The sequence below is a fragment of the Heliangelus exortis genome, chromosome Z, assembly GCF_036169615.1.
Source record: "Heliangelus exortis chromosome Z, bHelExo1.hap1, whole genome shotgun sequence".
NCBI lineage: Eukaryota > Metazoa > Chordata > Aves > Apodiformes > Trochilidae > Heliangelus > Heliangelus exortis.
The window spans coordinates 27,489,745-27,514,478 of record NC_092454.1 but is presented as its reverse complement, the minus strand read 5'-3'; the positions used below and the strand labels follow the sequence as shown (position 1 = coordinate 27,514,478).

The window sequence follows — 24,734 nt, the reverse complement described above, 5'->3', positions numbered from 1 at the left end:
TGATTTCTGAGAAGAACATATTTTGACTTAATGGATGCTGTTATTAAAAACAAAAAAACAAACAAAAAGCACACATGCACATATATGCAAACACTGTACTTTACTTGTATACTCATAAATAATGGATTTGACCGGTACAGTCTAAATTTACTATTATTATAATGACACTGAACAATTAATTAGTTACATTAAGTCTTAGCAGTTAATTTCCCACTTATATTTGGAAAGGGGAAGGACTTGGTAAACAGAAATATCTGCAGTACTTTCTGCCATGTGAAGTGCAATATACTGAACGCACATTCAATGGCAGCAAATTTCCGAAAAGGTTGCTTGCGGACTGAAGCCCCTTTACAGTTCTTTGCATAATACTCAACAGGAAGGTTGAGTCCTAGAGGGATGAAATTAATTGCTGTGATCGTTTACACAGGCAAATGCTACTGTCTCAAATTGCCAGTTCCTGCACAATTGCTACAGTCACTGGATTGCTTCAAAAAAATAAAACAATCAATTTCAAATCTCTGAGTCTGCATAGATTTCTAGAAGAGCTGTCACTTCAGGGCTTGCTGTTCTAATCACTACTTGTGATTGCCAGCACAATATTGAATGTTAAAGTTGTATAAATTATACTTTTGATTCTCACTTCTCTTTGCTTATTGTGAGAGTTTACTTTTCTCATAAATCAGAGAAACCATTTTGGAGGAGTGTTTAAGTTTGGCTGGTTGGTTCGTTCATTTCAATCAGATGAACTTCTTCTAGAATCCACATATACAAGGTAAAAAATTTTCAAGGTAAAAATATTACAAGTACCTTAAGTACTTCAAAATGATTATTAAACTGTATGTTCTTTTGTTCCTAATTACAAAAACTGAATAAAGACCCATATGTAGTATAATGACAATGCTTATTTATATAACGATCCTATTTCAGATTACTTTCTTCCTGATGAATTATAGAATAATAGAATCATTATGGTTGGAAAAGACGTCTAAGATCATCAAGATGGGAGAAGAGACCAACCCCCACCTCTCTACAAATCCCTTTCAGGTAGCTGTAGAAAGCAATAACGTCTCCCCTCAGATTCCTCTTCTCATTAGTAAGCAATCCCAGTTCACTCAGATGATCCTTGTAACACTTATTCACCAGACCTTTGATCAGCTTTGCTGCCCTTCTCTGGACATATGTCAGCACCTTAGTGGCCTTCTTGTAGCAAAGGGCCCAAAACTGAACACAGTACACAAGGTGTGGCCTCACCAGTGCTGACTACACTGGTGACAAGCACTAGGGTGACAAGCACTTCCCGAATCCTGCTTGATGCACTGGTGCTGATACAACCCAGGATGCCATTGGCCTTCTTGGCCACCTGGGCACACTCCTGGCTCCCATTCAGACAGGTGTCAACCAGCACCCCTGGGTCTTTTTCTGCCAAGCAAGTTTCCAGCCACTCTTTCCCAAGCCTGTAGTGTTGCATGGGGTTGTTGCAGCCCAAGCAGAGGAGCAAGCGTTTGCCTTTGCTAAACTTCCTACAGCCGACCTCTGCCCACTGATGCAGCCTGTCCAGATCCCTCTTCAGATCTCGGACATCCATGGTGCAGGTTTTGCTGAGCCTCCTCTTTATTTCATCATGAATTGAGAACTCTATGATTCTACTGATCACCACACCTCCCACCAGTCCCCTGTTAATGAACAGCAGCACTAGAGAGGAACATCCCCTGGTCAGCTCACTTACCAGTTGTGTTAGGAAGTTATCTTACACTTCAGGACCCTCCCAGACTGTTCCCTACTTGCTGTGTTGTATTTCCAGCAGAATTCCAGTAATTTGAAGTCTCTCATGAGGACAAGAGCTCGACTTTTGCCAGCCACTTGTAGAATGCTTCATCTGCCTCTCCTTCCTGTTTGGATGGTGCGTATCAGATTCCTAACAGGGTATGTGCCTTGCTGACCTTTCCAACTTATCATTATCCATAACCACTTGAACTCATCGTAGCTGTTGAACTCTATAGAGCTGAAACACTCCCTCATGTATAGAGCCATCCCATCATGTCTCCTTTCTTGCCTATCCCTTCCAAAGAGCTTATAGCCATCCATTGCAACACTCCACTCATGAGAATCATCTCCACATCTTTCTCTGATGGCAACTAAGTCATAGCTATCCTGCTGCACAATAGCTTGCAGCTCCTGCAGCATACTGCTCATGGTGTGTTCATTGATGCAGATGCAGTTGAGCTAGATCACCTCAACATTGGCATGCCACCTGTAAGATCCTCTTTAGTGAGCCTGGCTTTATCCACTTTTCCCTTTGAACCTAGTTCAAAGCCTTCATAATGAGCCTCGCGAGCTCATGAGCTAGAATCCTTTCCCCCTTTTGACTCAGATGCACTCCCTCTACTTGTCAGCAGTCCTGGTGCTATGTAAAACTACCCATGATAAAAAAATCCAAAATTCCACCAATGGCATCAGTCTTTAAGCCATGCATTAATAATCTGTCTTTTCCTGTTCCTGTCAGTATTCTCCCCTGGCAATGAAGGGACCGAGGAACACACTACCTGTGCTCCTGATCCTTCAAATCATCACCCCAGAGTCCTGAAGCCTCTTTTGATTGCTTTTGGACCTCAACACTGCCAAATAAAATAGCATTGAATATTTTCCTTCCTGCAATAATTTTAGCACATTATTTCAATATTTGTCAAAATGATGGGCTGTAAAACTACCAGAGAAATAATTTGCAAAAAGTTTTGAGATGGTAAAAATGGCTGGAAGTCCCAGGGCACAATGCTTCTAAAACCTTTCTTTCTTTTCTTTTGTAATAAAAATGCTGAGTACTTTGCTTTGCATTTTGCCTTGTTAGTTTCCCTTATTCTGATTTTGAACCATTAATCAGTGCTTGAGGGCCCACCTTCCTCTTGCAATATTACATGGTCAGGTGGTTCTTTTTAAAAACAAGGCTAGGCTCATTATCTTGGAAAGATTCTATCTTCAGTCAACTGCCATGGATATGTTCCTGAGCTATCAGCCTGGAAACAAAAAATCTTTTGGTAAAGGGATAGTTAAAGTAGAAATATAAAAAGTTCAATTTTTATAAATAATTATTTTTTTAACTTTTAGCACATACTTTTACTCCACAAGTAATGGGATCTGTTATTCCAGTTAGCTAGGGGGAAAATAAAAGTTTTGTTCAGTCTTGTTATGGTCTAGTAAGGGAAATTGTAATTTCTTTCTAATGGGATTCACAGGTTTTCCAAATACAAAATTTTCATTATTCATAGAGAGATATATCTACAGCAGCTCCTACATTATACATGTAAAACTTAAAAAACCCCAGCATATTTTTTTAAAATGCAGGAATGTAACTTGAAAAAATTACAGTGATTTAAGACAAAGTAAGTACTATAGAATTTTTATTAAAGGGAAGAACTAGATATTTTCCTTTCTCTTCAGTATCACAAAAGAATAATTTCAAGTCTCAAAATGAACCCCTTAAAATATGAAAGAAGGAAAGATAGCAATTTGTCAGCATTTTTCATCAGGCTAATGATAGCTCTGAGCCATGACTGTACTCTTGCAGTTCTGCCATTGATTAAGAACAGCTTAGCTCAATAACGTATTTGAAATTAAAAGATGTATCTCTAGAACCTAAGATCTTACCTCTTTTTCACTTACTTAACAATACTTAAAATGGAAAACTATTTTTGCCTTGAGTAGGTAAGTTTTTTCAGAAGCTGGCATTTTCTCATATAAGAGCTGCATTTCAGTTACAATAATGGTTTGCAGTTCGCTCAGCATATGCATTTAACATATTTTTGTAGAAGGAAACAGCAATATAAAAAATTCTATGGAAGGAAAAAGTGATAAATTATTTTTTAAATCTACTGATTTTCAAAAGTGACTTAACATGCAAATAATTTCTTAATGGACCACTTTTAATTTTAGAGATCATCAATCTTCCTGCCTCTCTACATTAATATAGAAGAATTTGTCTTTTGTCAGTTGTACTGACCACCAATTTCTGTACTCTAACATCTCTGTAATACTGTAACAGGAAATATATTCTATGACTACAATTCATCTGAGAAAGTCATCTGAAGGTAGCTACAGGCTTTCAGATGTATTTTCACGAAAAACAACCTGACTTTCTCAAAAAAAAAAGGAAAAAAAAAAAAAAAGAAGAAAAAAAGAAAAAAAAAAAAGCAAGGGATAAAATCCATGATGATTTATTAACTGAAGCTGTGTAACCATTCACGACAAACATTGTCAGATGCAGTTGATTTCATCCACACATAGGTCTGAATATTAAATTTTGTGGCTTCTGTTTTTCAGTGTAATTTTTCTGTATATTTTCCCAAGAAATATCTTCTACATTTTTGTGGTACTGCTACTGATAACCATTCCAAGTACCACCACAGCTACCGGAAAAGGATCTTAAAATACAAAAACCTATGCGAGAAAAGAAAACTCCTCAGGAAGGTTATTCTGATATATTGTGCAACCAGCCAAGCTATAAGCCAGAAAAGCAAATCAAGTTTTTAGCCATTATTTCCCAGGTGATACCCAGCCCTTTTCCACAAAGGTGAAGATTTCAAACAACCATTACTTAAAGCCATTTGGGTTATTGTCAAAGCACAATAAAGAAGTACTAAAAAAGCATCCTTAAAATGATGCTTTCTATTTCCATAAATAAACAGCATAATGAACATTTTTCTCTTTCTCAGACTTACTTTTTAAATATGAAAAACAAAGTATTTATATATAATAAGCTTAGCTACAATAAGAAAGTACGATCTAGATAAGTTTAGGTGTAGGAATGTACTGATTTGTGTTCAAAAAAAGAAGCTTGAAATATGTGGATCTAAATCATATGTAGGCACCATTTTATGCCTTTAGGATGCAAGTATGGATTCTTAGGAAAGAATCTGTCAGTGTTTGTGGTGGAAAAGGAAGTACCCCATAACTGCTCACATCTCAAATTATTTTAAGTATTTAAAGGAAAGGACTAGTTATACTTTAAAACATATACTTTCCTAAGCTTTGATTTATAAAAAAATAGAGATCTACAAATAAAATTTGGTTCGAAGAACAGCTTGTCATGTCCTCTTTCTGCTGTGGGGAGACCAAACTGAGGTGAATTGAATACAACCCTTGGTTCTCGAGGCAAGTCTGTGCCTTTCTTTGTATTTACTGAAGTAACAAATCAGAGATTTAATGTATCCTGGCAGTTCACAGACAAGATATGTGTACCCACACCGCTATGTCAGGTCCCAAAACACGACTTTGGGCTGCAGTCCACAACAGCACAGCACTCCTCTGTGCAGAGAAACTGTGAGTTTGTGGTTTTGCTGTGCTGCCAGAGCATCAGGAAGAGGTGATATGAGGGAATGAAGCCTGGCTCACAGCCCCTGGGAGCAGAGGACAGCAAAATGTAGGAGGTAACATCAGAATGCAAAACAAAACTATTATGTACTCTGTTTTTTCCAGTTACAAAACTTACAAAATTTACTGCTTAGGCCTTAAATAATTACTGATTTTACCTCTCACAGATTTCAAAAGAAATGGAAACTCAGAATGTCAACATTTTGTTCCTATGAAACATGATTTCTATGGTCCCAAATGTTATCGGGTGCCTGTACAGACCCATACATTTAATGGCATCCTGGCTTGTGTAAGGAACTCAGTGGCCAGCAGGAATAGGGAGGTGATCATCTCTCTGTACTCAGCTCTGGTGAGGCTGCACCTTGAACACTGTGTTCAGTTTTGGGCACCTCACAATAAGAGGGACACAGAAGTGCTGGAGCGTGTCCAGAGAGGGGCAACAAAGCTCATGAGGGGCCTGGAGCACAAGTCCTGTGAGGAGCAGCTGAGGGAGCCGGGGCTGCTTAGTCTGGAGAAGAGGAGGCTGAGAGGAGACATTATTGCTCTCTTCAACCACCTCAAGGGAGGTTGGAGAAAGGAGGGAAACAGCCTCTTCTCCTTAATGGACTGTGATAGGACTAGAGGGAATGGATGGAAGCTGTGCCAGGGGAGGTTTAGGCTGGATGTTAGGGAACATTTTTTCACTGAGAGGGTTGTCAGGCACTGGAATGTTGGGCCCGGGACAGTGGTGGAGTCACCATCCTTGGAGTTATTTAAAAGATGTTTGGACCTGGTCCTCAGGGACATGGTTTAGTAGTTAACTTATGGTGTTGGTCAAAGGTTGGATTGGATGATCTTGGAGGTCTCTTCCAACCTAAACCATTCTGTGATTCTGTGATAATCGCAAGTATATATTTACACAGAGATGATCCCTGTACAGTGAGTGAGATCAGAAGGGTTCTAGCTGCTTTCAAGTACATGTTGACATTTGTATGCAGGCAACAGGGGAATTTCATTGTCCAAAATATAGGTACTTCGAAACATCTAAGGTCTACTTTCTGAACATCTAAATACTTCTTGAGGTCTGGATCATAGTCTCTCAAAAGTCTATCTCATACCAAAAGCAGTCAATTCTACTACCACATCTATATGACAGTATCTCACAAACCTTGCTGAGTGCTAATTATCCTGCACAAGGTGATGCAATTTAGTATTTAAGCTGCTATCGGGACTTATATTCATGTGTCCAAACTGCCCTGAACTTTTCCAGTAGTAACAGTTTGTTCAGAGCCGCAGGAACCACTGCTATAGAGTGCCTAAGTCATGGAGGTGGTAGGGAAAATCACAGAAAAGAGACATTTGGTCAGTAACCTTGCCTCTAATACTTTCATATTGAAAATAAAATTAATATTTTGTATGTCTAAGCAAAAACGTGTTTTCTAAACCAAAATTTTACTCTAGATAGTTCTGAAACACTTTTAGCATTTAATAACCTTTGACTTTTTTCTGTATGTGATTTGCACATAGTGATTACACTGCTATTTAGCAACACTTAAATTTTGAAGAAATAGTTTTAAAAATGCTTATTAAAAAATGTCCAGCTGAGATATATGCCCTCATTATGATCATCTCATGGTAAAGTCAGCATTTTTTATGAGACTTCTCAACACAGCCGTATTTATTTTAAGGCAAAGACTATACTGCTCCCAGAGTTTGCATGTTAGACAGCAAGAAACATGATAAAAAGAAAGATCATGGCAATAGCAGTTTGATGAGAAATGAATAATTTGATTATATTCATGATGTGTACCAATAATGCTCTGCATCGACTAAAACACATTGCCTGAAGGCCCTCAGACAATCAATGGCATAAACCAAAGCCTGCCTTTACTCAGGCTTGCAGCCTCTCTGATCTTTCTTGGGAGGACTCTTGATGCCTCTAATTTATTTCAACTGCATATCAAAGAAATTCCAAAGAGCTTGGGTCATAGAGAGTACTTTAGTGGTAACCATTTGAAGTCTACTTACATTATGTTCCTTATGTAACTGTGTTTAAGCACTTCCCCTCCAATGCCTAGGAATTCTTAGAAAGACATAAGTGATACCTGGTAGTAGGATAACAGTCAGTACTTCAGTAAAGGAAGATGAGCTTAGAAGGGGTAGACCTTTTAACCCCCTCTTCACTGCAAGCCGGCAACAGTTCGAATACAAAAATTCTAGTAATCTAAATAAACGCTTCTCAACCAGCCAAGAATTCTCTTTAATGATGTGTCAAACACTGACATTTTTAATTTAATAGAGCAGCTACTGGAAAAAATTAGTTCTGCATAATATTGGGGAGAGAGAGTTGAAGACATGAGTTCAGTAATTTATCTATTTATGTGCAGCGGAAAAGGGAGCTGGCGTCTTCTAGATGCCAGAAACTCTTACATCAAGAATACTTACTACATTCTGTGTGTGAAGCTATTTTTCCTTCAAGGCTTTGCAAGCAAGAAAAGAATTCCCATTTATAGTCCTGATACTACAATGTTTGTTGGAACAGCATTTACCCATTTTTTAACAAGTTTTAGCTACCATATTTTAAATATTGTATACATGTACACACACACACAGGCACACTACCTTCCATAAAGCTTTCTCAAAAAAAATTTTTTTTTTCTGTTAGTGATGGACTTTTGGTGACACAAAGGATGGTGTAGAATCCTTTGCAACGAGCTGGGAAAGCATTAACCAGCAATTAAGTGGAACACAGACTGTAGTACATACAGTTTAAATGCTGAAGTACTAAAACTTGTTCTCAGCATCAAGATCATTGATTTTCTATAGAAGTTGAAGACAGGATAAATTATTGCACTTAGTAGATCCTTGCTCAACATCAGGTAAATCTACAGAATAAATATATGTGTAAAATTGATCAGGTGATTCAGGGTCAGATCTAATTCCCAAGGTCAAATAACCCTTTTAACAGTCTCTAAGTACATAATCTTAGCACAGTCTGTCAAAGAGACTCACATGTTCTTTTCATCTCCTGCGTCTTATAAAATACTAATGTTTAGAAGATTAAGTGGAGGCAGCTTTAAAATAGAGCAATTCTTCCAAAGTGCTCAACCTCCCCTTAAACTGGAAACTATCTAAGGCTGGGTTTGCAAAATGCTATTTCTAACTTTATTACTGATATGGAAATCATTATTTCTTACCAGCTGAAATACTGGGTTTTGTAACTGTTGTAAATCATTGCAAAGGATGCAAGGTAATACTGTTGAGAATGAAATTTCTTAGACCAAAAATCTGTATTTCCACAGGCTGTATCTGAGCCAAAAATTGCAAGCCTAAGAAATATGCTTACGATGGGCATCACAAGATGCACATTTTCTTCATGACAGCTGGAAAAGAAACGATCTCTGCAGGTATGCTGGAAGATTTGAGTTCAGAGATGCTGGACCTCCAATAGCTTTCAGCTATTTTTGCTGTATTCCCAGGTCTCTCAATCTCTGTTCTCTCAACACGGACATGATTCCTTAAGCCTCACGATTCCTTGCAGGGTGAGGTGCATGTGGACTACCTTGTCATCCCCTTTTCTAATAAAATACTAGAATTTATAGGCATTCTTAATATATACCAAGTAGGAAAACTATATAATAAGAACTTAGATATTTTTCTTTTTTTAACATTATGGTTTTATCCAAATCCTTGCTCTTGTATTTGTAAAACCACTATAAATGAGCAAGAAAACAGATGCATAAAAATCATACTGGAGGGAACAATGAAGTATTTTTATTACTTTTTTTTTCCTTTCTTTCTTTCTTCTTAAAAAACAAAGTAGTCTGTCATAATAATAAAATGACACAGCAATCACTTTTAGCCAAAAATATAAAAAATCCTCAGAGGGCAGAGATTACATAAAACTTTGGTGATCATCTCTGGCTGTGGGTGTAGCCTGTGGGTGTATTTTGAAAAAGCACGTCAGCAAAAATGTTAGTGCTCCCTTTAGTTCTCTAGGTATTTATTCACCAAGTATGTAAACATATTACACTAAGAGTTAGACAGTAGTGAATGACAAGCCTGTTTGTCAAGAAACACAGAAATCTTTCTGTCTCTCTCTCCCTAACCCACACATACACACATCAACACACTCACATGCACTTACAAGCTGGCACCACTTCATGCAAATGCTCCTTACCTGATCACATCTCATGAGACCTAAATATCTGAGAGACTTGCTGCTTTGTGCAATTTGGGTAGCTCCGTGGTCTGTGATTTCTTTGCACCATCCAACATCCACTGTCTCTATTGTCTTGCTGTATCGCCCGATGGCTACCAGAGCTGTAAAGACATTAAAGATAGGAACTGTATAGCTTGTGGTGATGGTTTGCCTAGTTATAAAAGATGCTGGGCTTAAATCTGAGAAGCAGTTGTCATGTAAAAGATCTTGTATTTCAACCTTTTGAACTAGGAAATAGCTGTCTCTTCTAATTAGGAACACACATATGTGCAAATATACGCAAAACCACTTAGACAAACACATCTTCCTATATATTTTTTCTATCTATCACTCAAGATAAATAGACCAGTTGGCACAGATAACCTATAAGAATTATTTTAATTACTTTTTTTGAAAGATCAAGAATAAATTAATTGAAATTGAAAGAACAAATAAAATAACATTTCCACCTCACTCTTCAGAGAAAATATATTTAATACCACTAACACTTTCTCAGAAAAATAATATTGCAAAGACAGCACAGAGAATAACAGGACACTTTCTGTTCCAGCAAAGTGGTTTGGGGAAACCCTGTGGGTATCTTATGTCATACATTTTATAGCTATATTTTAAAATCACATTTATTTTCTATTGTTCATATTGATGCTGAAGTAACAACACTATGTCTCACTTTCATGTTTTCTTCATGAACACTTTTCCAATAAAAAGGAAAAAAATTAAAAAGCCAGAAGGGATTAAAACAAAAACTTGAACCTTTATAAAAGGAAATAAAAGAGAATCTGGAAGTCCTGAAAGGGCTGAAAAATGGTAGGGAGAAGAAACGAGGTATGGTTTCCATGAGGCATGGTATGGATCGGGTTGGGAAAGTTTTATCATGACATGGCTTGTTTGAATGACAGAAAGGATAAAGTAACTAGCATCCTGGTTACCATGGACTAGAACAATTTTCATGTTAAGAGAAGTGAGCAACATCCTGCAGAAGCTAAATCCTTAATTCAAGAAAAAAAGTTACTGGTATAGGAATCAGCCATCTGTGTGTAGACAAGGGATGGAATGCTTATAGTTTTAACTAGTTATAATGCAGTTGCTGGAAAGGAAGATGGGTAAGTAACCTAATTATAATGAAAATATCTTTAAAGGATTTTTCAGCATCTGTGGGATAGTACTGTTCATGTTACAGAACCTCCTGCCAGGAAACTAACAAAAAAATAGTTAAGAAGACCCGATTTAATTGACTTTTATAGGACAATACCAACTTCTATTTTCTTCCTCACACATCCCTAGAAAGTAAGTCCTAATTTTTCATATTTTATTTATATGTATAGCAGAACCTAAATGTTGTACTTTTTTTTTGTTTTTCAGAGTCCTTTTAAAATACTACCTTAATAAAAATTAGAGAAAGACAATCAGAACCTTTCTGTGTGTATTTCACAATAACAAAAGCTATGGCAATTATAAATTAGTGTACTTCACACAAAATGTTACAGACTTGAAGTAGTGCAGGAATAACGAGAGATTTCCGTTAGATTATTACCAGTTATGTTAAACAAATTGAAAGAATAAAAGATTCTCTGATTAATATATACAGTTTTGTAACAGAATATTCACAGAAAACAATTTCTATAGAAAAACCTAATTTTAAACATGTTAGTTCATCGTTCTATATGCTATTCTTTGTATTCTGGCATAAGGAAGAAGGGGGTAAATAATTTAATTTATATAGAAGGACTGTAGTTAAATCTGGTTTCTGGATCTTTTTATATAAAGATAAAATAGTCTTATCTTTTTCACATGGAAAAAATATAGTTATTGAAATCATTAAAAAATAATTACCAAACAACGGATCACAACAACTCTTTGAAAAACAGGTCTTCACTGCTTGTCTTCTGAACATCTGTATTTTAATAAGCCAATTGTTGTTACTGTTACTTCTCTGAACTGTTAAAATAATGAAAAAGGTCATCTCTGGGACTTGGAAAACATAAGTAAGTTTCCATATCAAAGTGCGTATTGATGATTTTTGGACTACAATGCAATTACTTTATTCTGTCCATTACCAGGAAAGCCAGAACACAACTTTAATGATACCATGTTCTGGTACAAGTAACAATACTTATTAAAAAAACCCAAAAACTTGAAAAGAAAAACTTGAAAAAAAAATTGGACTGTGCCATAATAGGAAGCAAATCTTTCTAAATGAATACATTTTGCAGTTTGGAATGATTTTCAGACAAGTGTTTATCTGCTATTTTCACCTGTGATGCACTTTCATATATATGCAAATAATTGAAGGAAATTTCATTCTTAAATCAATCTGTGTATCAGGTATGACACTAAACACAAAACATGGCTGAAGTATACCTTTGATTAGGGACCACTGAATGGATAGTGGGTTTTGTTTGGCTTTCTCTGGCAGCATTCCTTACCACCACCTAAACCCTAGCCATTCTTAAAGAGTCCCAGAATGTGACATGCCTATGTTTGACTTTCTGTTCAGCTCTCTGTGCTTCTTTTGATGCAGCCCAGGACACGGTTGCCTTTCTGGGCTGGAAGTGCATATTGACGCCTCATGTTAAGCTTCTGCTCCACCACCACCCACAAGTCCTTCTCCTCAGGGCTGTCTGAAATCCTTTCTCCTCCCAACCTGTATTCGTGCATGGGATTGCCTTGACCCAGGTGCAGAACCTTGCACTTGGCCTTGTTGAGCTTCATGCAGTTTGAACAAGTCCAAGACTTGAATCTGTCAAGGTCTCTTTGGTTGGCATCCCTTCCCTCTAATGTGCTGACCTCACCACACAGTTTGGTGTCATCAGCAAACATGCTGAGAATGCATTTGATTCCACTGTCAATCTTGCTGTCAAAGGTGTTAAATAGCACGGGTCTGAGTACTGACCCTTGAGGAACCCCACTCTTCACACATCCCCGTTTGGACCCTGAGCCATTGATCACAACTCTTTGGGTACGACCAGGCAGTTCCTTATCCAATGAGTGCTTCGTCCATCAACTCTGTATTTTTCCAGTTTAGGGATCAGAATGTCATGTGGGACAGTGTCGAATGATTTGCACAGGTCTGGGTAGATGATGTCTGTAGCTCTGCCTTTGTCCACTGTGGCTGTGACCCCACTGTAAAAGGCACCAAATCAGCCAGGCAGGACTTGCCCTTGGTGGAGCTCTGTTGGCTGTCACCAATCACCTCTTTCTTATCTGCTTGCCTTAGCACAGCTTTCAGGAGGATCTGCTCCATGATCTTGCCAGGCACAGAGGTGAGACTGACTGGCCTGTAGTTCCCTGGTTCTTTTTTTCCATTTTTTTGAAAATGGGACTTGTATTTCCCTTTCTCCAGTTAGCAGAAATTTTACCACACTGCGAAGACTTTTCAAATATGATGGACACTGGCTTTGCAACATAACTCTGCCAAGAAATCCTGTGGTAGTCAAGCAGATTTAAATGAATGATATCACACAGTTTGAGTACACATATTTCTTCCACTAGTATGAGCAAAATACTTTAAGCCACAAGTTTCAGCAAAGAAAATATTTACATTGCTCAACAGCTTTTTTCCCTTTCTTTCTGCATTTGCCCACAATAATCACAACACACTGCTATTTGTATTAAGTCCATCAGCAATTAAACAAGAAAACATACAGCAAAAGCCTTACAAAGTAAGTCTGGATTTTGTGACTTAGGAACCTGTAGCACAATCAGCAGTAAAGAACAAAGTGTGTTCCAGTAGTTATGACAACGGGTTTAAAAACACAGTGAATGACCTAACAGAACATGATACACTGAAAGTAAGTAGAGCTGGGCATACAAAAACCACCCTGTAGTTTAAAGATTTTGGCTTTGACATAGTAACCTCTCAGTATATGAATATTTAACAATGCATCCAACTCTATTTTCTCCTTTTTTATACTCCCATTTATTTTAGCAAAAGCAAGACATCGTATTTCTTTTTCCAGAACCAGGATGGTGAAATGGAAAGCAGATGACGCACAGCTCCTATATTGCAGAACATAAACTGTAATGTCTCGAACTGGAATTGCAGAATCATCCACACAGCCTTGAGCTGTATTAAGCAAAAATGTTTTCCAGTTGTAACAATACTTTTTTATAATTGAGAAGGTGGAAGGACATATGCAGGACCAGGTTTGCAGGTAGCAGTAGCATCTTTCAGAAGACCAGCTGGGATAGTTGGCAGAATAAGACAAATTTCATCCTTAATGTAGCACCATTAAAAGCAAATAGTAAGTTAACCTCATTTTATTTTAAACTGATTAAGTTAAACTGACATAGCTAAATGCATCTGCTGCTGCAGGCAGAAATTACTACCTTAATCACAGAGGAAAGGTCTCTGCTTAACTGTATGTAATCTGTGAAACTAATGGCTGTAATGTGAATGTTGTCATGGTTAACTACTTCTTGACCGGATCAAGGCAAGCACCGACGTCTCACTTCTAACAAAGTCAAGGGGGATGAGTGAGGGCATCATCTTGAGGCTTTTCTCAATTATTTTCCATATATGTAATGCCGTATTAATTGAAAATAATAAAAAAAATGTCTCTTGAATCAGCAAAATTACATTCAAGCTGGTGTGAGACAGCCCCTCTGCTCTGTATAAAGAGATAGCCCTATCCTTTCATATGGTAACAGCTACCTGGAAGTAACAGAACTGGTAAGATAAAATGCAAAACAAGAATGGCTCCCGATTCAGAGTTGCCAGACAGGTAATGCAAATTGGTATCAAATACAAGAACCAAGGAATTCCAGGGAAGTCTGAATACCAAAGGGGAGGCCTGCATTTTACAATGTGTAATCTCTGGCAATGGTTGATGAGAAGAAGCAAGTTTTTACTATAAAAATTCAGAAGAAAAAGGAGAAAAATTAGCAACACCAGGGAGCAGCGACAAGAAGTAGCAACAAGAGCAGTGAGGAGAGCAGTGACAGGGAGCAGTGAGAAGGGGACAGCAGCAGCAGCACGACCACCATCGGCTTAGAAAAGGCAGCGATCGAGGCAGCGAGATGGTGAAAATGCAATAATCTGCTCCCTTTCTTTTCCTTTTCTTTTCTCAAAAGCTTTCTCCCGAAGGTGATTAATTTGTTTAAAAACCTCTTTTCCTGCATTTTCTCCCACTATTAAGTCCTCCCTGCGACTCCCCTGCATGGTATTCTTTTTGCCTTAAACCATTTTAATTTGCTTAATCCATAAAGTTGGTTACTTTTGCAATTTGTGCAGCGAGTACATGCAGAGTACATGCTAGTATTTCCTCATAAGCAAAATATAAAATAGTAATAGTTACGGACCGTGACAAAATACTCAATTATATACATCCATTAAGCATATTTTACTGATGTGCACCTACCACATGGACACAATAGAGTAGTTCCTTAATCTCAGAATTGTAGTTCAATTTAAGCAAAAATAAACTTATGTGAGGTTCGCCTGTGTTGCTGTCTTTTTCCTATCACCACCTAACATACTGCATGTGTAAAAGGCATTGCATTTCACTGTTTTTAAAAAATGGTTTTGATAGCTGTCACTCAGACATCAGGGCGTTACACATAGACATGCACACATGCAAAAAAACATTGGCATTTGTTTACTAAATTATTTTTATTATTAATGCCCAAAGCATTTAAATAGGCAAGGATTAGAACTTAAAATTTGCAGCCTCTCTAAGGGTTTTACAGAGTAGAAATCAATCAACCAACTATTACCAAGTAACAGTCTTCTTTTAGAACTTTCCATTATCTTTTACTTATTACATAGCCAAAAGTTAGTAAGGTGACTTTGACAGCCATATACTTGTTTCCAAAGAGACTATTTAAAAAACAAATTGGAAGATTATGAGAGTTAAAATTGCAACAAGTAGATGTAATTAAAAAACAGCAAGGGATATTATACATTTATAAGAAAATGGTGTAACAGTTCAGATAGTAGACTGTGGGACACTCTCCTTGTATTGATAAGAGTTGTGGAGTTACTCTCATCTGCTTGAGTTATGTACAATATTAGTGACCAAACAACCCAAGTTGAATGGTCTTTTCTATCTTTCATTTACATTATTGTATTTGTTAGCTATCACATAGAAAAAGGGGAAACTGTTATATCAACTTGTGCCCTACAATTCAAACCCCTAGAAACATGATACAATTACAGGGTTATGATTTCCCAAGTAGAATTAATCTTACTGCTTTCTTTTTTTTTTTTTTTCCCCTATTTGGCCAGATTAAAACCACGTACAAAAATAGTATATTTGTACAAAGGTTATTAAAACAACTGCCTGTTGTCCTAAAATGTAAGCAAAACTGCCATAAACTAGAAATAAAATTGAAAAAGCAGAAAAGAGTGATCTTTCAAAAAGACCCTTAACAAGTGGTAAACAGTTGTCTCCCCAGACGTCCACATTAATAACAAGGCTTAGCTGTGGACAAAATAATATAAAATGGCTTGTTTTTTATTGTACAGGACTCCTAAGTAGAAATTTCACCATGACAACAATGAATTAATGCTAAAATTAAAATATGCATCTTTTGCTCAATGATTACCAACAGCACAAAACAAAATAAAACACCAAAATCTTCAATAGAAAGAGGCAAAAAGATTCTAGTACTGGAAACTGAAAGGCATGCAGCATATATGGTTCTATCCTGACTGAAGACCTCTCATACAAATATTAAAAAATACTAATTTTAGCAATGGACTGCAAAAGTGGCAGTAGCCACTGTTTCTAACCCCATAGTCTTACGACAAATTAGTCCCTGTGGACCAAGGTGTTAAAAACATTTTGGCTGTATTTTCACTTGCTTGAGGACACTAAAACATAACTTGTTTTCTTTGCATTAGTTTGCATTGGAGTAATTTCTATCACTGCCATAAAAGCTGTCTGTCTGCAAATGGAAGAATGTAAGCCTGACATTGATCCCCTAGAAAATAATGGAGCCAATTTTCCTGGTAGCCACATCTGAAGGACAAAAAGATGACTGAAAATAGCCAGCACAAATCTACCACATCTTACCAAGCTTGGGTAATGATTGCCTTTCTGTGATAAGATGACTGACCCTATGAACATGTAAATAATATTATTTTTTTGCATCAGGAGAGTATTGAGAAGAAATGCTATAGACTTGTAAAGATGACTACTTTTATTTCAAGGCCAAAGACAGAAACATTGTGTCGTAGTAACAAAGAAATCAAAACTCTTACCTGAACCTCTCAACACAGGTAGAAGGGATACACAAGGAAATATAAATTCAATCTTTTCAAAACAATTAATGGACTCTGAGCTTATTTAAAAAACATGTACCCAGTCTAAGAAATCTGTTACTCAAAGTTGCTGTTCAATTCAACAGCTCAGTGGTACTCAGAGATGACGTATACAAGTCTATGGGGGCAGATGGGATCCACCCAAGGATATTGAGAGAATGAAGCAGAAGTGCTCGCCAAGCTGCTTTTGATCATATACCAGCAGTTCTGGTAAATCTCTGGAGAGGCCTCGGTGGACTGAAGATTGGCAGATGTGATCCCCATCTACAAGAAGAGCCAGAAGGAGGATCCAGGGAACTACAGGCCTGTTGATCTGACCTCGGTGCCAGGTTAGGGAGCAGACCACCTTGAGTGCCATTATGGAGCATGTAAATAAAGCCTTCGATACTGTTCCTCACATCACTCTCCTGGAAAAGCCAGCTATATATGGCTTAGACCAGCATACTCTTCACTGGGTAAAGAATCTGACTGGATGGCTGGGCCCAAAGAATTGTGGGGAATGGAGTTAAATGCTGGTCACAAGTGGTGTTCCCCAGGGCTCAGTGTGGAGAGAGTTATCTTTTAACACCTGCATCGATAATCTAGATGGGCAGATGGAGTGCCCTCTCAGTAAGTTGGCAGATGACACTGACTTGGGTGGGAGTGTCGGATCTACTTGAGAGTAGAAGGGCTCTATAGAGGTACCCAGCCAGGCCAGGTTGATGGGCCCAGACTGGCTATATGGAGGTTTCACCAAAGCTAAGTGTCAGGTCCTGCAGGTTGGGGAAGAGTGGCTGGAGAGCTGCTCAGAGGAAAAGAACCTGGGGGTGTCAATTGACATCTGGCTGAACATGAGCCAGCAGTGTGCCCATGTGGCCAAGCAGGCAAATGGCATCCTGGCCTGTATCAGGAACAGTGTCGCCATCAGAAGAAAGGAAGTATTTGGGTCCCTGTAATTGGCACTGGTGAGGCCACACTTCAACTACTGTGTTCAGTTTTGGGCCCCTCACTACAAGAAGGATACTGAGGTGCTGAAGCATGTCCAGAGAAGGGTAATGAAGCTGGTGAAGGTCCTTGAGAACAAGTCATGCAGCTGAAGGAACTGGGGTTGTCTAGCATGAAGAGGAGAATCTGTTCTCCTATGACCAGGCCACCACCTAGCGGATGAGGGAAAGGCTGGGGATATTGTCTACCTGGATTTTAGTAAAGCCTTTGACACTGTATTCCACAGCGTTCTCATAAAGATACTGGTGCCTCATATGCTATTATTGAAAGCATACTTTTATATCTTTAAAGCTATCCAAAAAGGAAAATAAAATCTAATGCAGTGGCTGACAGACTGCTGTTTCCTATTGTGCTGATCGCTGTTTAGGTCCCAGATCACAGCATGAAGTTACAGACCACATGTGCTCCTAGAAATCTATGCAATATAGGAAGAGCAGATTGGAAGCCCTGATTTTGCATTTTTCTGTTTTTGTCACCATGTATCAACTCCACAGCTTAACATAAAGTTGAGCTCGTTTTTTGTGTCTTTTATGATAACATTAAATATGTTCCAATTATATGGAAGTTATGGAGATATATGGTTCTGTTTTTGAAAACACAGTCAGAGAAACGTGACGTAACCTGCCCTTATTTTCATTATGACTAATGAAATGGAGGTTGTTCATGTAAATCAGTACAACTGGATGCTGAGAGTGAGAGCAACTGACAGGGAGAAATGAAGAGAATATAAAAAGGTTTCATACTGTGAGTAATCACAAGCAAGCTAGAAAAATAATGAAGAAACTACTTTCAGGGAAATAATTTTGAAAACTTCCTCTGTTAAATATCTGAGATACATTATCAGTATTCTAGTTAAACATCTAGAGCTGAGTTTACATGAAAAAACAACCACTTTATCTGTAATTTCTTAGAAGAGTATTTCTGTACAGTCATCAAACTGCTGTCAAATAATGACAACAACAGTACATCTGCAAGATGTTTGTAGTTCAATGGTTACACAATGTTCCTTAAATTTCCAGCATTAATGAGCTGTCCTGTATAATGAATAAAATGAAACTTCATAAAACTAGCTAAGCGTAATCACCTAAGGAACTTTTCAAAAAATAATTAGAATGATGAAATACAAACAAAAAATGTTAGTTCCCAACAGCTTGAAAAATACTTGGAATCACAGACTATTAGGATTTGGGAGAGACCTCTAGAGAACCATTTAGTCCAATGCCCCTGCCAAAGCAGGATTACTTAGGGCAGGCCACACAGGAATGCATCCAGGCAGGTTTTGAAAACCTCCAGAGAAGGACACTCCACAAGATCTCAGGGCAGCCTGCTCCTCTGCTCTATAATCGTCATAATAAGAATTTTCTCCTCATGTTAAGTCAAACTTCCTATGTTCTAGCTTACACCCATTATTCCTTGTCTTATTACTGGTCATCACTCAAAAGAGACTGGCCTCATCCTCTTGACAGCCACCTTCAGATATTTATAGATATTAATAAGATCCCCTCTTAGACTTCTTATTTCAAGGCTAAACAGCCTCGGTTCTCTCAGTCTTTTTTTAAAGGAGAAATGCTAAAGTCCCTTAACCATCCTCGTAGATCTTCCCTGGACTCTTTCCAATAGATCACTGTCTCACTCTTGAACTCGGGAGCCAAAAATTGTATACAGTATTCTGTATGTGGTCTGGAAGATAACTGGAAGATAACCTCCTTAGATCTGCTGGACACACTTTTCCTGATGCACCATTGGCCCTCTTGGCCACAAGGGCACATTGTTGACCCATGGTGAATTTACTGTCCAGTAGGACTCCAAGGTCTTTCTCCATGGAGAATGGAGACAGCAAGCAGGATGTCCCCTGATCTGTACCGGTGAGTGGTGTGATTCCTACCCAAATGCAGGACTCTACACTTGTCATTACTGAACTTCACAAGGGTAACGTTTATCCAGGCTGTCCAAGATCTTGTTGGACAGAAGCACAGCTTTCTGGTGTATCAGCTGCCACTTTAAGCTTGCTATCATCTGCAAACTTGCTGAGGGTACACTCCATCCTCTCGTCCAGGTCACTGATGAAGATACTGAACAAATCTGGACCCAGAAATGGTCTCTGGGGAGCACCATTGGCCACAGGCCTCCTACTCTGTGTCTCAACCATCTGAAGCCTGTTGTTGACCTAGTTATCAATCCAACTCACAGGCCAATTGTCTGTCCCACATTTCTTGAGTTTTTTTATGAAGATGTTATGGAAGACCATATCAAAAGCTTTACTGAAGTCAAGGTATATGATATCCACTGCATTCCCTTCATCTACCCATTTGGTCGTGCCGTTGTAGAAGGATATCAGGTTAGTTAAGTAAGATTTCCCATTAGTAAATCCATGCTGACTACTGATAACCTTCTTTTCTAAGCTTGGCCTCTCTAGTTTTTTCCTACATATCTTTGCAGTAACTTTGTAATCTTCACAAGTTTCCTGCCATTCCTTCTATAGCCAATAGACTTCCTATTATCTTCTGAGTTCTGCCCAAAGCTCCTTGGTCAGCCAGGCTGGTCTTCTAGCCCACCAGCTCATTTTAAGATGCACAGATCCAGTTTGTGCCTGTGCCTTAAGGATTTCCCTTCCTGGACTCCTTTGTCCTTGAGGACTATATCCCAGGGGATACCACTGAGCAATCGCCTAATCTTATTAAAGAATGCCCTCTGGAAGTCCAGGGAAGAGGTTCTATTGACCTCCCTCCTTTTTTCACCAAGAATTGAAAACTCAACCATCTCATGGTCACTTTGTCCAAGATGACACCAACCTTTACGTCTCCCATAGCCCTTCCCCATTCACAAACAGCAGATCCAGCAGTGAGCTTTCCCTGGTTGGCTCAGCCACCAGCTGTGATAGGAAGTTATCTTCCACACACTCCAAGAATCTCCGAGGCTGCTTCCTGTCTGCAGTATTCTATTTCCAGCAGACATCTGAGAAGTTGAAGTCTCTCATAAGAACAAGAGGAAGGAAATCTGAAACCTTATCTGGCTGTCTATAGAATACTTTATCAACCTCCTCTCCCAGGTTGGGTGGTCTATGACAAACTCCTACCATGATACCAGCCTTGTTGGTGTTCGCCCTGATTCTTACCCATAAGCATTCAACCCTATCATCACCATCATTAACATGCTTATTAACTCATGAGCATACACTATTGACTACAGAAATATGTCCAGTGCAAGCGACACAGGATTATTAAAAATTATTCCCACACTTACTTTTTATAGAATAACAGTATCAGAGAATGGCCAGGGTTGGAAAGGACCTTAAAGGTAATCTAGTTCCAAGCCCCCTGCATAGGCAGGGCCACCTTCCACTAGAGAAGTGGAATGCTCAAGGCCCCATCCAACCTGGCCTTGAACACTTCCAGGCCACGTTTTAATTTACTTTAGCAAACAAATTATGTCTACAAATCTGGTAAATTGCAGAATCACATAGGAAATGAGTATTATGTTGAGAGGCTAGCGCCATTTGAGAGGTGTATGGAGTACTTATTTTTTAAGAATGGTAAACTGAACAGAAGGTATAATCCTCTCTTGCTGAACTCCACAGCATAACCACATAAAAAATTCAGGAAACTGAAGCTGCTTCAGTAATGCAAGAATCATAGAATATCACATTTTGGAAGATAAGGATGCCTTGTCTCGGAGAGAAGCAAGTAAGCCTTATCTTGGAAAGAAAAATAATAATTTACTTATTCACATAGAGAAAAAGTTTCATACATGTAGAGCATTCACATTTCACTAGTGGTGGGAGACACAAACTCCATTATGGTTGACGATTTTCATTTACCCACTAATCTGTTTTGCCACCAAACTGCTATAAGCAGAAGAAATGTGTGGAATTTTTTGTCTGTTTCTATTGCTGTATTACTGTTCAAAGGGTGATAGATCCATGGACAAAGAATTAAAGAGAAAGAGACAAAAATATAGCTAGATGAAGGTTTGGATTTGTCTTAAATAAACAGATGAAGACAAAAGTTAACGGAGTGGAGAACACGGGCAAGAAAAAAATTTAAAGCCTTCTCACCAAACATAATTAATTGTTATTTAATTCTCTTTAATAATTTCAAAGCAGAGAATAACTAAAACATTTTCATGTACACAACATTTCACTAACAAATATAAGTATCATTTGGTATAAAGTCATTTCTCAGTGAAAAATTCAAACTTGACTTCATTTGTTTGAGATCCATTACAAACTAAAATACACGCACCTTCCCATTGTCTAAAGGAAAACATTGAAAAACCTTAGGAGTGCATTAAACATAAAAGAAGAATTAAAAATTGGTTTTAGTATCTCCATAACTGAAGAATAAAGAGGTAAGCCATAGAATTTACTTCAAAATATATTAATCTTTCTTTCCTCCCCGAGTAGTAGTATTATTCTGACCGTAAATGAGATGCCTGCACATGCAGCTTTTTCAAGTGTAATCTCTTATATCATTCAGAAAAATGCTGAAGTAAAAATTCTCCTTACTGGAGAACTAAAATTGAAATGTAAAATACATGTAGATTAAATAGAATTAAGCTATTTAATTGAGATTTTGGAAGGACAAGTTTCTTCTTTATGAAACAACTCTGAAAGGTTATAAAAATCATGGTCTAATTAAATAATAAATTCTTTTTCTTTTATCCCTTTTTATCTAACTGCTATGGTTGCAAATTTGAGGACTATTGTCAAATAACTGCATTAGTAATAAATAAATATAATAACTTGCAATCAGTTTCAATAGGTTCTTTTGTTAACTCATCTCTTTGTTAAGTATGTGTTTGCTCTTTCATTCTTCTATTTTATGAATATACATAGACAGAAAGAAGGAAAGAAAAAGACCAATTGCAACATTCAATGAAAAAATGACGAAAAATTTAACATTTGAAATGTCTATTTAGGCCAGATGATTGCATGGTAACTACTAAAAAGCTGATACACACTCTTTTATTTATATCTATTCAAAAGCAAGTCAATGTCAAAGAATCAGAATGAAGCTGATTTTGCTCTTGTGTATGTGCACAGCTTTTGATTATAGGCCTTTTCCTCAACTGATGAACTATTGCATGAAGTTCTGAAAATCACTTTACAAAAATAGTTCTGTGTTCAGGGTCAATACCTCTCACACAGTCAGCAATAAAGTTTCCACTATTTTTTTTTTTAAAGAATGGGATCAGGTCCTCTCTACTTTGACTAGAGAGATTTTTGAATTTTATTTCCAGAAAAAATAAAACCCAAGCATCTGATTAATTTGTGCTAACACACATTTTTTTTGCTAAAAGGAAAATCAGAATGTTACACAATGTCACAGAATTTTACACAATTAAAAAACTATTTTTCACCTTGCAAACAATATCAACTTATCTGAAGGTCTTAGTACAAAAGTAAATCGTGGCTATACTAGTGAATACAGTAACTATCAGAAATATTTTTAAAACAAGATAAATAACAAAAACAAATTCTAAGTTAATTTTCCCCATTATCAAAGGACCACATTCCTCAAGATTTTGTAAAGTGCATTTTTTATACTCTTTCATAAAATTCAATGCTTTTCAAAGTTTACACAAGTGCCTTTCTACAATGCATATATGCAATGCAATTTTAGATGAAATGCATCTAATAACAAATACCCATCCAGCTGGGAATCATGAGTGATAGTCTTTATATGAACAACTTGGTATTTTTCACTCTTAATGCTAAAATATAAAATTGCTGAGTACTTAAAAGACTTGACAGACTTAATGCACAAAGTAATCCCATAGCATCTCTCCAGCATTTTGTCTGCTGTTCCACTTCTAACCTTTTCTTCATCAATTTCCTCACAGAAAATAGAAGAAAGTGTACCAAAGAACCCCATTTCTAAATTCCCTGTTTACACTATGGTAACTGATAGGCTGTGTTGTATGCCACAGCATTTGCTGTGCCTGTACTAGGACCCTTACTGATGGTGCACCAAAATGAGGTTTCAGTCTCAGTAAGGGTGTTAAATGAGAATTCCAATGTAAACATGTAAGTAGAATACAGTGTGCTTGAACAAATGTTCGCCTGTGGCACTGGTATTGTAATTGGAATATAAGATATCAAACCCCTTTTACTTAATCTGCCTAGTCCTGCTTTCCTATCTAATAAAAATATCTTTAGTGAAATTCGGAAGCCATAAAGAAATCTGAGACAGGGACTGGAACAAAACATGGATCTTCTGAGAATTTCCCGCCATTTTATTTAGCCTTCTGACATGCTACCTCTTGCATATGCAATACAAACCTAAACCCTAAACCTTCAATTGTCATTAATTATAGGGCTATACTATGTACTGTTTGTTGTTTTCTGTGTTTTACTTTAATAATTTCTGCACCTTTAGAACCAATATTTGGATTTGGTATCCAAGTTTCGCAGCGGAATGCCAGAAAGGGAAGAGAGGAATAATAAAACACCAGTTTTAGTTCAAAGCTGAGCATTTGTTCTGCAAACATTACAACTCTTCCCATGCAACAACATGAACTGCGCTTTTCCTACCCATGATTTTTTTTCCTGACCTTCCTTGGCATTAAGTGCAGAAAATAAAGTATTTCAGGGCTACATGTGTCACAATCAGAGATCTAAAGTTCTGGTTTCCTGAACCGGCTGTTTAAAAACATTAGCATTGTCCTGGGAAAAGCATCCTTTGCATATACTATCATCCATACCAAGATATTCTAAATAACAATAACTGTTACAATACATTCTTTCTCTTGACCACTGGTGTAGCTTGGTTGTATCATAAACTCTTGTGAAGAGAAAAAGCATTTAGTGGCAAATATTGAAAAAATAGGACACCTATAGGTCAGTGTCCTAAATAGGATACAAAGTAGGACAATGCATGTTCAAACTCTCTCTTTTACCAAGATTAAAAAAAGAAATGAAAC

The 24,734-nt window shown here is 37.6% G+C and overlaps 1 protein-coding gene across 1 annotated transcript in view; it reads right to left on the bottom strand.

Annotated features, from left to right (window-relative positions):
- FBXL17 (F-box and leucine rich repeat protein 17) overlaps window positions 1-24,734 on the bottom strand; it is a 234,712-nt gene that overhangs the window by 7,334 nt on the left and 202,644 nt on the right. Inside the window, exon 8 of the mRNA XM_071731205.1 lies at window positions 9,524-9,666. Within this exon, the coding sequence (XP_071587306.1) occupies window positions 9,524-9,666 (143 nt within the window). The remainder of the gene's footprint in view (window positions 1-9,523; window positions 9,667-24,734) is intronic.